This window comes from Osmerus mordax, chromosome 7 (genome assembly GCF_038355195.1).
Source record: "Osmerus mordax isolate fOsmMor3 chromosome 7, fOsmMor3.pri, whole genome shotgun sequence".
NCBI lineage: Eukaryota > Metazoa > Chordata > Actinopteri > Osmeriformes > Osmeridae > Osmerus > Osmerus mordax.
In genome coordinates this window covers 12,035,025-12,046,436 of record NC_090056.1, presented here as the reverse complement: position 1 = coordinate 12,046,436, position 11,412 = coordinate 12,035,025, and the positions used below count along the sequence as shown (strand labels likewise).

Sequence of the window (11,412 nt, the reverse complement as noted above, 5' to 3'; positions counted from 1 at the left end):
TTAAATCTTTACTGGAAGGATGATGTGACTCATATCTGTGATGCTTAGGACAAAATGTCTATTATAAAATGTTTCAAAACATTACTGCTGGTGTCTCATACACCATATCAGTTTCTACCGTGTAGATATAAAACAAATCCTAAAGTATAAGATTCTCTTCTTGAACAAAGTAAACAATGGCTTCTGTTAACAGACTGATTTAAAACACAATTCATTTCAGCTGCAGTATTGTAGAGAGCAAGTTTGTTTTGTTGCTTTTGTCACAATCTTACTACCATGGTGATTGGATGGGAGAATGTGTGGAGCCCAGTCTCGGCCTGGGCCTCAGCACAGGAGCATAGTGGTAGGTTGGCATCATCCAAGAGAAACTGATCACCACTAGGCTCTCTGCCTGTCCATCTGCAAACAGCACAGGGCATCAGTGGAAGAGAATGTGCTTGTGTTTGGTGTTGGGGATCTGCTCTCTGCTTCTCAGCCTCCTCACAGCTTCCCTCATGTGCTTGGGCTGAAGAGGGGGCGTGTCACCCCACTTTTCACAGACATCCAGTGCTGTAGGGGCCAATGGAAAGGTACATCTGTGACAATACTACCTAATAAATCCCTATGAAGACCATGTTAAGCGTGGAAACAGGTTACTAAAATCTGTTTTGTATCCTACAAATAGCTATGCATCTTACCCTCTTCCACTATTTCCCCGGCAAAGACTTTGGATATGCCCGACATGGCGATGACCACATTCTGGGAAACTGATGATCCTGTTATGGACTGGATCAACTGAAACGGAATGGTGTGCCAATGTTCAAATTACAACACAGCATTATTGCTCCCAGTGGACTAAAGATTATTGGAACAAGAAACATTAAAATGGGCAATATTGACAACATCAGGGCGCCGATAATGACTGCCTCGGTCGGTAGCTTCCGGCCGAAGTAAATTCCTTGTTTATGCAAACTTTCATGGCGGATAAAAACCCATTCTGATCATACCCTCTTGATAGCAGCTTTGGGGAAGGCAGAACGTCTGTACATCTCATAACGATTCAGCTGCTCCTCAGAAAAAGAGGACACCAAGACCCTAGAGAACACAAGAATGTGATTAGAAGTTCACTTTAAATAAATGAGTAAATGACTTAACTCACTTAAAATGAATCCATCCGTTCTATGCAAATCCAACTTACTGCATCTTCTGAATTTCATCTTCATCAACCTTGTGACGCTTCTCTTTCTTCTTCTCTGGCTCGATTTTCATCTTTTTGGAGGAAGGCTGGCCGGAAGTACCCTCTTCGTCTTCTTCGCCAGTCACAGACTCCTGCGCACATCAATTACGCAATATTTTAGTTATCTTGAAAAAAGTGTTGTTTGAAATGCCCACTGCGATGTCACCAATCAGTTGTTACCAACCATACATACTTTTCGCCATTAATAATGCTGCTGATATTATGTTCTTACTTGTTTGTTTTCGTGTTTAGACTCTGATTGACCAGAAGCATCATTTAAATCTGAATCTGTGGCGTGGGCCACATCTTCTGTGTCCTCGCTTTTAGAAAGTTCCTCGGAGATCGATGCTGCCTGTTCAGATATGTTTCCACTCTTGATCCGTGCAGGGTCTGCCATTGCTAACGCTTTGCACAATCCCAAATTGAATCGCTTTAACCTGCAAAACAGAAAATGTCAGTCGTTAGCTAGTTTCAAAATGCATACAGCAACAAACATAGAGCTAAACTAACTGTCTAAACAAGTCTACTAACACGAACAATGTTGCTCTTTGTTACACGATGATGATGGTGCCGTAGACAGAATGAATGCTAACCAACTAACTAGTTAGTGACTATTAGCTCCAACACTGTTGGAGCTCAGCTCTACAGAAGACTACTATTAGTACTAGTAACAACGTAGAAACAAGCTACCTGCTAGTGCTAGCTAGCTACTGCCACACTGTAAGCAGTGCAAAACGAGGCTCGTTGGGTTCTCTATACACTGGCTAACGCCCACATCCACGGTATTACTAGCTATGTTAAGTATTGAAAACAATAATTGTTGGTTGATAGCGAGATTGACAACTAATACAATAACAATACCATTATGCTACAAGATCATACACACTAAAGACTAGCTCCGATTTCTGACGATGATGCGCATGCGTTCATCTTTGGCTGTTGCCTTAAAGGTATAGTTCACACAAAAACCTAAATTGCTGGAATTTTAAAACACTTCTTACCAGGGGCGGTTTTAGGCACGGGCGGACCGGGCAGCCGCCCGGGCGGCATTTTTTCATGTCACGTGGGGGGCGCACGAGCATAAAATAAATAAATAAAAATCTCTGCGCCGCGAAGCGGTTTTCTCTTTTCTATCATTTCACTGTGTGGGGAATTGGCAAATTGGCGACCCTTCAGGCAGCTGCAGGCACCCCTGCTTGCTGAGAAGGTGCCGTGCACAGAAGCTGTGTGAAAAAAGGGGAGAGGGACAGACAGCTCATCTGACTGGGTCTCCCAAATGGAACGGACAATTCATAATATAATAAATATAGGCCTAAAGTTCCTGCACATTTTTGTTTTTTTTAATTGTGTGAAATGGCGAAAAAAATGGGTATAGGCTAACTCTTACGTTTGTTAGCCTTTTTGCTATGATGCTTGCTATGCAACAACAATATTTCGGTTTTAACTCAACAAACACGAGATAACATTTCACCATAATAGTGTGCTTTGCAACAAAACTGTTACAAGTTCAGTTATTATTTATTTTCATTATTTAGGTTAGGAATTTTCAAATCTGTAGGTAGTTTCAAAGACGAAAATTTGCTATTTGCTACAACTATATTTATTAAAATGCACCATTAAAATATTTTGTATATCGAAGATTGTGACAGAAAAGCAACCTACTTTGCTTGCACAGGGAATTTGTGGTGATGCTGAAATAGGAAACATGGAATTGAACTGATGTAGCTGCAAACTATCTGTTTGTAAACCGTTTTTCTCCAAACTGTATTAGATGGCACTGAAAAGGAGCACAGCTAGGAGAGGCGCATAGATGGGGCTAGTGTAGTGAAGGATTCAACCGCTAAATGAAAGAGGTGGGGGGAAAACTACACGGGGAGGGTAGCTTCGAGGAAGTGACGCTTTGAGGACCAGGGCAAAGGAAGTTTGCTTGGCGGTGCTGAACGAAACTTTTCCCCGGAGCGATAGCATATACGATCTGGAATCCTGGAGAGTTGTACCGCTGGAGAGGTTGACCCAGCAGCCGAGGAAACCTTTGTTTCCCCCAGTATAGCGATAACTTGTACGGCTGTAGATCGAAGTAGGATCGCTAAGGAATTCCAGACCCTCTCCTTTCCCCTACCACCCGATTCCCTTTTCGTCCCGCGATGGGGAAGGAGCAGGAACTCCTGGAGGCGGCGCGGACTGGAAATCTTGCTGCCGTGGAAAAGCTTCTTTCAGGCAAACGACAATCGACTGGAAGTGGTAGTGGATCATCTGGGACGGGTGGAGGTGGCAACAGCGGCGGTCACGGTGCCTCCTCTCACCCGCTTTCCAGCCTGCTCAGGTAGGGGGGATCTGTGGTGTGGATGAATGGGAAGCGGAGCTCGCGAACAGATGTTACGAGTCCGATACGCAACTGTATAACTCAAAGTAATCAATAAATGAAAAGGAAACCACATACGAAATATTATACTATTTTGGTGCATCAGTTTCTCGCTAAAGAAAGCTTACTCGACCCATTCATGTTTTATGGCAAGCTAGTTGTTTGCTAGCATCTTGGCAGCTAGGGGACCTTCTCGCCATGTCTACAACGCAGCCTGATCAGTGCACGCGCAATGGAATTCCTCTTTGTTAGGAGAGCTAAAAATGGATTTCAGCATAACATTAACCACGAATTGTTATGATTATTCACGACATCATTCAGCATATATTCCTGCATCTGTCTATCAAATGAGGTTACTGTTTTGTCATGGTACATGGTAGCGACATCTCTATAGAAATATACTTTTTTTGCATGTATACCTTGCTAATTGTGAGGAAACGGGGGCTCATGTGTCAGTGTCTTGTTGTAGAAGAGCAACTATTCAATGCATGAACTGTCTCCCTGCATTGTGTTGTATCATAACATGAGTCTTGTATGAAAGATACGACGTTGTCCTCTGATCTAAAGATAAGTGCGCTTAGTTTGAGAGCCCTCCAGACCATTTATAGCACAGGAACTTCTAACCTTGCCTCCAGACAATACTGTATCAGTACCCCTTTGGGTCCATGTGATATGGTTTGATAATTAACTCACTGTATACCTCAGTCATATTTAAAATATGTACTATACCGAGCCCAAAAATATTTTTTACAGGCAATGCAAAATAAAATCTGGTATTTTTTTGCATGGCCACAGATCTGCCATATATAACTTAACCTTGATGTCTTTCTTCATTACTGAACAGAGACAATGTTTGGCTGTTATTCCAAACAGTACACTTGAGAGACATGCTTTATTGTTAGTGATCAGAATTCTGCTCACAGGACTGCGAGGATCTCAGTCTGTAACACCTAGAGACGTGTTGCTCCAAGACACAGTGTTGATGAATCGCTGTGTTTTTCATACCAGGAAGTACGCTACTCAAGCTAATTACATTATACCCCCTAATCGGAAATCCAATTCATGGATGTCATGCAGTCAAAGCGGACTCCATCTCTCTCCCTCTTTCTCACTGATGTATGGGTGGGCTGGAGGGTTGGATCATCTGGTCTGACTTGTCTGATCAATGTCTATAAACCTTCCTTTTGGAAAATTATTGACTAACCCTTGTTAGATGTGAATACATTTGTTATGACTGTGGAAGAGCGCTTTAACCTAATACAACACACTCCTCGCTGGCCTATGGGCCGCCCAGTCAGTGAGGTAGAGCTCTTAACGTTTCCTCTTTAGATATGTGAGCTATACAAATGTATTGACATGTAGGCAATGTTCACCACAAAGTGGCCTTGGGGGAGTGTTGCTATTGTATGTGACATTTGATTTAGTGCTTGTAATCAAAATGTCAATACGTTTAGAGGCATCAATGTGAATTACCATAAACTCAGCCAGTGGTTCAAATGGGCTGTTTCAGTTAGCTGAACATCCATGGCAAAATAATGCTGGCCAGTGTTTTACATCACAAATAAGAGCGGTGTTACTAGTATTTCTGCCCCCACCTGCCAAAAATATAACATAACATAGACAGCATACTCAACCTAATGTGATGTTTTAGAGAGATCAACATCAGAGATGGTAAGTAGGCTTAGGCTGGAATACAGCATCTCTGGGATAACTTCTTGTCAAAAGTGTCAAGGTGAAATAGTGCTGTATGGGAGGATGTTACCGATGTTTGTTTCAAGCATTAGGGACATAGACCTATTAGTGACATCGACCTATGTTCACGCTTCAGAATTGATAGTAATATAGCTTATTGTTAGTAGTGTTGAAGGTGTGTGTTGGATGTGAGCTGTTCTTTCTGTGGAATGAAGAACATGTTGAGACTTGTCGAACTGTAACCAGGCAGGAGTGCAGCTCTGTTTTATGAACATTCTGCTCCTCAGAGGTTGAAGGTATGGTATGACTGACATGGACCCCTTCTGAACACGTTTGTCATTGTTGACACTGGAATTGCAATTTATAGTTAAAACCTGGCCACCTCTGCATCATCATTTCAAAATGATGAAATGACAAGATCGAACTGCAGAGCGAAACCTGATAGGGCTGCCTGATTCTAGAGACAGGGTTCAGTGATATCTAGGTGTACACTCAAAATGTGTGTGAACTTTCAATAACAAGTTATCTATAAATCTCTGAGATCCCATATTCTTGAGTTATAGGCTACACTCAGCTAACTGTCTGTCATATTAATTATTCCCCTGGTTAGGTTCATGCTTAATCAAATTATGAAGCTATTTCACTTAGCCTATAGAAAAATAGTTTGCGGCCCCCCTAAACGTCTCAGTCCTGGAGGTCCACAGGAAGAACCCGTCGTTGGAACTTCCTGCCCCATGTTGTCCAAACAGCCCCAGCTGCTATGGCTGGACCGGAGGTAAGATGAGTCCATGGCAGGGAGGAAGCAGAGAGCCTGCCGGCCCACTGAGAAATTAAGTAAGGAATGCATGGAGTTCTGGACTGACACTCTGAGAGCTTAGCCAGATGAGAGGGTTGTCTTCTAAATTCACAGCCAGTTTCTTTGTCCCATTGACTCAGCTGAGAAAGGATGGCTTTTCATATTTATATCAGTCCCTGAGGACCATTCAGGTTGTTTTTTCTTTCTTGAGTGAAAGAAAGCTGTCAATGGTTGAAAATAGACAACCTATTTAGAATAGGCCCACAGATGTAATCTTTTTCTAATGTAGTTGCCCAGTGAATCAGGCAGAGTAGACTTGTTTCAAAACAAGAAAGTTCCATTTTGTACGCATCTATAGCCTACTGCAGCTTGCAAAAATAGACATAGCATGCTAAGTTTGAGCAGCAGTTAGTTTTGTTATGCAAAACTATTTATCTTTTATTCAAGCATGACTGGTTTGTCCACTTTGTGCAATCAAGTATAGTGTGCATGTGAGAGGGCCAGTGAGTCAACAGAAAGGTGATGTGAGTAATCACTCTGTCACCTCAGCCACTCAGGAGATGGTGCTTCTGCAGATGACAGGGCTCTCAGCAGGAGCCTGTCACTCTCAACCGACTATCCCTTTTCCTCAGTCTGTGGTGTGTTGGTGAAAAGCCTCGGTCCAGCTTACTCCAAGCCTCCAGGGTTAGGGAAAACTCTGGAACAAGGCAGATAATTCACAAAGGAATTCTGGTGGATGATTCCGGCCAGTAGCCCACAGCCTAATGAAACTTGATGAACAAGTTTCATAGGCCATGGGAGCCATTGGTTATCCAATGCTTTCAACCTTAGATTTAATGACCTATTCATGTTATTAATATAATGCATGACAATTAATATTCAGCTCGCAGCCTCCACAATATTAGCAGTCAGCTTATCATCACCTCCAGATTACGTTTGGCAGCATGTTCAAATTCAAGATGTTAGTACTGACAGTTAGTACCGAGCTTTTGGACATCAGCTGTTTAGTGACTTTCTCCATTGAAAATCTAATATCTCTTTAGTTTGCCTACAGTATGGTATCCAGAACCCCAGGAAGGGCGTATTCGTCACTCAAGTAGCCTCTGTTTACACTCAACTTCCAAGTTGAACTGGTAGCTGGTCAGACAGCAGGCCTTCCGAGTCACGTTCAGACACTGGGACTGTATGACCTCTGAACTGTCTCTCAGTAGGGAGCTCTGGTAGCTGGGAAATCTAACACTATTGTGTAGGAATTCCTTGAGCTTCTCAATTTGGGGGCTGCTCTGAATGTGAGGCCATGTCAGGTTTACAACCCATATGTTTGTCCTGTTTGAGAAAGTAGACGCACCCAGGACCACATATCTCTGTGGCAGTCGTCTTTAACTTGTGATGAATTCCACATACGTGTGGGGGAAGGCAGAAACAGTGACGAAGAAGACACGTTTGTTTAAACAGCCACAATAATGCTTTAGTTTTGCACATGACTTTTACCAGCATTTAAAAGAAATAGTTCACGTGTGATGAAAACGATGTTACTTTAGATTTGTTGTTGTGCTGTCCTTCTATCCATGTCACATGATAATCTAGCTTGTCATGACACTCCCATAGCGATGTATCCAGAGTTTTTAAATAATGTTTTGAGAAAGGTGATACTGTAATCCTATTAAATGGAATGCTATTGCCTTTGTTATGTCAAACTTTGTTATAGCCTAGCGGTTTTATGAAAGTGTGGGGGATTTCATGTTAACCAAACTATTTTAGAAATAAAATTAGATTTTGAGATGTGGATAGGGGATGTCGTGTTTCAATAAATATATTTCTATATCTGACTTTTAAGTTTCAAGTTGTATTTATAATGGTTGGAAGAAGGCTGAAGTAGAAACTAATCTTGACAGGAAAACTACTACGCATTAGTTCCAGATAAGAAGTCGGATTTGGAGAAAACCTGTGTTATTTATAGCTACCAGTTCTACTGCGGTTTTCTGTTAAAACAAACAGAATTGTGCCTTGCTTCTTCACCAGGAGCTTGGTATTCCCCTACAGAAACAGACACTTCTAATTAAGCCTGAAGAGGTTTGTTTGTGTGACCTTTCTGTTACCACACTGTCAATAGCCTCTCCAACACTGCAGGACAAATGGGAGACACAAAGTTTACAAAATCCGTCTCCCTGTTTGCCACAACAGTGTAAACTAGTTTTACGTGGATATTACAATAGTAGCTTCAGGTCCAGGGATGCCCTGTCCTATCCAGATGGGTTCCCCTGTGTGGGAGCCCCTGACCTGCCCCTAACTGGCTGGTTGGCTGGCTCTCCCTCCTTCTCCCACTGCTGCCCTCAGCAGTCTCTGGCCCACCTGCTGGGACCTAAGCCAATCCCCCACTCAACAGACTTCAAACATGTTGTTCTTGGAGTCAGACTGTAAAGACTTGGTCCATATTATCAGCACATTTAGGCCACTAATTAGCCCATTTCTTTTTAAGTTCTGCTGCCCTTTTACTTTCCTATTTCCGCTTGCCCAGTCTTAGGCCTATTTTTTTTAGGTCTGTTTTTTGTGAAGGAATAGATCTGATGTCAGACAGCTAAAGTGGTTATCTTAATCTTTACCCTGCTGACTGTCTGTATTTCCTTCATTTTGTCATGATTGTGCTGACTGTGATGTAGATTTGTAGATGTGGTTCTCTACAAAAACAGTTCCTGATCCAAGACTTCTGCTGAGAGTTAAGTACATTCTCTCTCTCTGTTCTCTATTACAAGCACTCTCAGACCCCCCCCCCCCCCCCCCCCCCCCCGCACACACACACAGACTATATCTGGACGACATTGTGATGTCGTCAGTAACATCTTCTTGATACATCATAAGTTATGTATCTGGTGGAAACCCATGGTGAGTAGAGTGACACGATGGGTCATGTAGGATTATGGCATGCCATAAACTGCTTCTACTACATCTCCAATACTTTCTGCTTACCATCTACCACCTACTACTTCTGTTAGAACTGTAATAGTAATACCATGTATGGTGGTAACAGTGTTGAGGATATCCATGGAGGGGAACTATTTATCTACCTGCAGCATGCGTGGGTATAACTTTAACCAACCAAACTGGAACAGACAACAGTTCTTGAGCTTTTTACAGATGGGATAAGTGGGTCATCAGCATGGCCGGGAATAACTGCCCATCCGTCTGGAGGGGAGCTGAATAAACCCAGCAAATTGGTGTTTCAACAAAGTGTTCATGGAGAAGGATGGCAGCGTGCAGGCGGAGCGAGATTTGCAGGGCTTTCACTGCCATGGCATCTGCTGTGTAGTTGGTGTGGGAAAGCCTTCTTGGTAAAGGCCCAGAGACACTTTGAAAGATGCGGATAGAATCTCCCTTTTCTCCTACTTTCTCACACCATCTGATCTTCCTGTGTCTCTTTTTCTCTGTATCCGTCCAATCTCTCTGGCACCAGTGGATATTTAGCGAATGGCAGTCATTCGGTTATAGGCTGTGCCCAATAGCATGCTCTGCTCTCAGAGTGCATGGTGTAAGAGGTTTAGCCTCCCCTCCTGCTGCCACACAGATGCTGTGTGAAACAGACGCTCACTGACGCCCCGTCTCATGCCATGAAGACTCAATCGGGCTCTGCCACACACACACACACACACTATTGTGGCTATCTAACCATAGGCTAATGAGCTGGCTGTGAATGAGAGCAGCAGGCCTGTGTCTTTATAAAGTGAAAGCCCAGGCCTTCACAATCTTACTCAGGAAGTAGTTTGTGCTCGTTGAAATATTGTGGTAAGATAATGCAACATGTAGACCAAATGTTTGAAATGTAGCCTTAAATGGCCATGATCTGAAATCACATGACTTTCATAGACTTTCGTCAGTGAAATTGGTTAGGGAAAATGGTTACAGACCCTACACTATACTACTTGTGTAACAGAGTGAACAAACCTAAACATCTTATTACGTAACATCAATGTAATACATACAGGAAGTACTTACAGCATTTATATAAGTCTTTAGTCTCTGGCACCTAGGCTGGGTTGGCTCATATTCATTTTCCGGCACCCCTCCACCTTCCATAGCTTGGCCTCACATAACTTACACATTGGTTGGACAGTGCTGGCTGCAGTGTGCCAGAGGGGTAACAGGTCTGAGCTCTTGAAGCCAGTGGGAATCAGTGTAATCCACTTTGGTCCAGAGGAGGACATTAGCAGGTATCTAAGTGCCAGGCTCTCTCTAACAGGTTGGCTACTACTGCACAAGTTGGGGCCCAAGTGACAAGCTGATCTGAGCTTGCTACTGTTTTGCACAAAGACATCTGCCAGCAGTAAGCGATGCATAATTAAGCCCAATTGCCTGGGTAGTGCCTGCCACGCACCCGTCACCGCTGGGCAGAGTGCCTGGGGCCTGGGCTAATCCCTGGCTGTGTGGCCACAACGCTAATGGGCTGGAGGACAAATCTGTTTATTTGACACTCGGCCAAACCTCACCTGGGCTCTGCTGTTCATCCAACTCACCTGTGCCCTGGATCCAACCCCCAACTCTGCCATCCCGTCTGGTGAACAGTTTGGTTTATTGTTTGTCCAGACACAAGTTCCAGTTAATCTATTGAATAAAAGCAACTCAAGTGGAAGGGATAGTCATTTCACTATAGTGAAGACGTTTCAGATGCACACTTTGAGTGGAGAGGCTTCATTGTGGTAATGACTTGTTATTGTGACATGGCCATTGTGAATGGCAAGACAATGTGTGGTGGCCCAAGAGAGCTCGGCTGGGTAGACAGGTGTAGGGGGTTAAATATTGGCCAAACAACCAAAACGAATAATAATAACCAAATACTAACCATAACCAAATAATGCCAATATGCTCTGGATAAGAGTGTCTGCTAAAATGACTAAATGCAATACCAATAGAATTCCAGGTATTTGACTCTATGGGTTAAATCAGAGCAAGAATGGTCAAAGTACGGTTAAATGAAATACGCATTTAATAACATTGCAAATGAATGAAATCAATTACAAGGCAAACATGTTACAATATGAAAGCTTTAAATCTTACCTACTCTACCATGATCATTGTAAATCAGAGAGAAAGCAAGAGGTGAGCAAGAATTAAGACAGTAGGACAAGGGAGAACTGAGGAGAAGGTCTCAGGAGATGAAGAATCCACAGAACAATGCATTACAATTCCCTTTATACACAAGACCAACCAATCAGACCAAATCTTGAATGGGGTGTGAGGGCCATCAAGTTGACACCGTCCAGAAACTCCAGACTTTATCTTATGAGAGGTGGGGGCAGGTTTGACACCCTGCCTTACACAGGTGACACCAGACTCCTCAACTCTGACCACCAC

At 43.1% G+C, this 11,412-nt stretch overlaps 2 protein-coding genes across 8 annotated transcripts in view; one reads left to right on the top strand and one right to left on the bottom strand.

Annotated features, from left to right (window-relative positions):
• Nucleotides 1-195: 195 nt before the first annotated feature.
• Nucleotides 196-2,129, bottom strand: taf11 (TAF11 RNA polymerase II, TATA box binding protein (TBP)-associated factor). Of its 3 annotated transcripts, none has more exons than XM_067240185.1 (6): nt 1,907-2,129; nt 1,449-1,653; nt 1,178-1,308; nt 987-1,074; nt 678-774; nt 196-549 (listed from the first exon to the last, which is right to left on the bottom strand). In XM_067240185.1, the coding sequence occupies exons 2-6, from the start codon at nt 1,611-1,613 to the stop codon at nt 419-421; spliced, it is 612 nt and encodes a 203-aa protein (XP_067096286.1). In that variant the 5' UTR covers nt 1,614-1,653; nt 1,907-2,129; the 3' UTR covers nt 196-418. The 3 variants fall into 3 exon arrangements, with proteins under 3 accessions (XP_067096286.1, XP_067096288.1, XP_067096287.1); XM_067240187.1 differs by having other exon boundaries at nt 2,103-2,122; XM_067240186.1 differs by lacking the exon at nt 1,907-2,129 and adding an exon at nt 1,748-1,867.
• A 1,046-nt stretch (nt 2,130-3,175) lies between these two features.
• Nucleotides 3,176-11,412, top strand: part of LOC136945626 (ankyrin repeat and SAM domain-containing protein 1A-like) — a 56,989-nt gene continuing 48,752 nt past the window's right edge. For all 5 annotated transcript variants that reach the window (XM_067239566.1, XM_067239568.1, XM_067239567.1 and 2 more), the window contains exon 1: nt 3,176-3,539. In XM_067239566.1, the coding sequence (XP_067095667.1) occupies nt 3,361-3,539 (179 nt within the window). In that variant the 5' untranslated portion in view covers nt 3,176-3,360. The remainder of the gene's footprint in view (nt 3,540-11,412) is intronic.

What these genes read in the sequence shown, in the direction of transcription:
- taf11 (XM_067240185.1), bottom strand. Translation starts at nt 1,613, where the DNA reads ATGGCAGACCCTGCACGGATCAAGAGTGGAAACATATCTGAACAGGCA. An exon ending in CTAAACACGAAAACAAACAA is followed by an intron (nt 1,309 to 1,448) that starts GTAAGAACATAA and finishes TGATGTGCGCAG; the next exon opens with GAGTCTGTGACTGGCGAAGA. An exon ending in CCAAAGCTGCTATCAAGAGG is followed by an intron (nt 775 to 986) that starts GTATGATCAGAA and finishes ATTCCGTTTCAG; the next exon opens with TTGATCCAGTCCATAACAGG.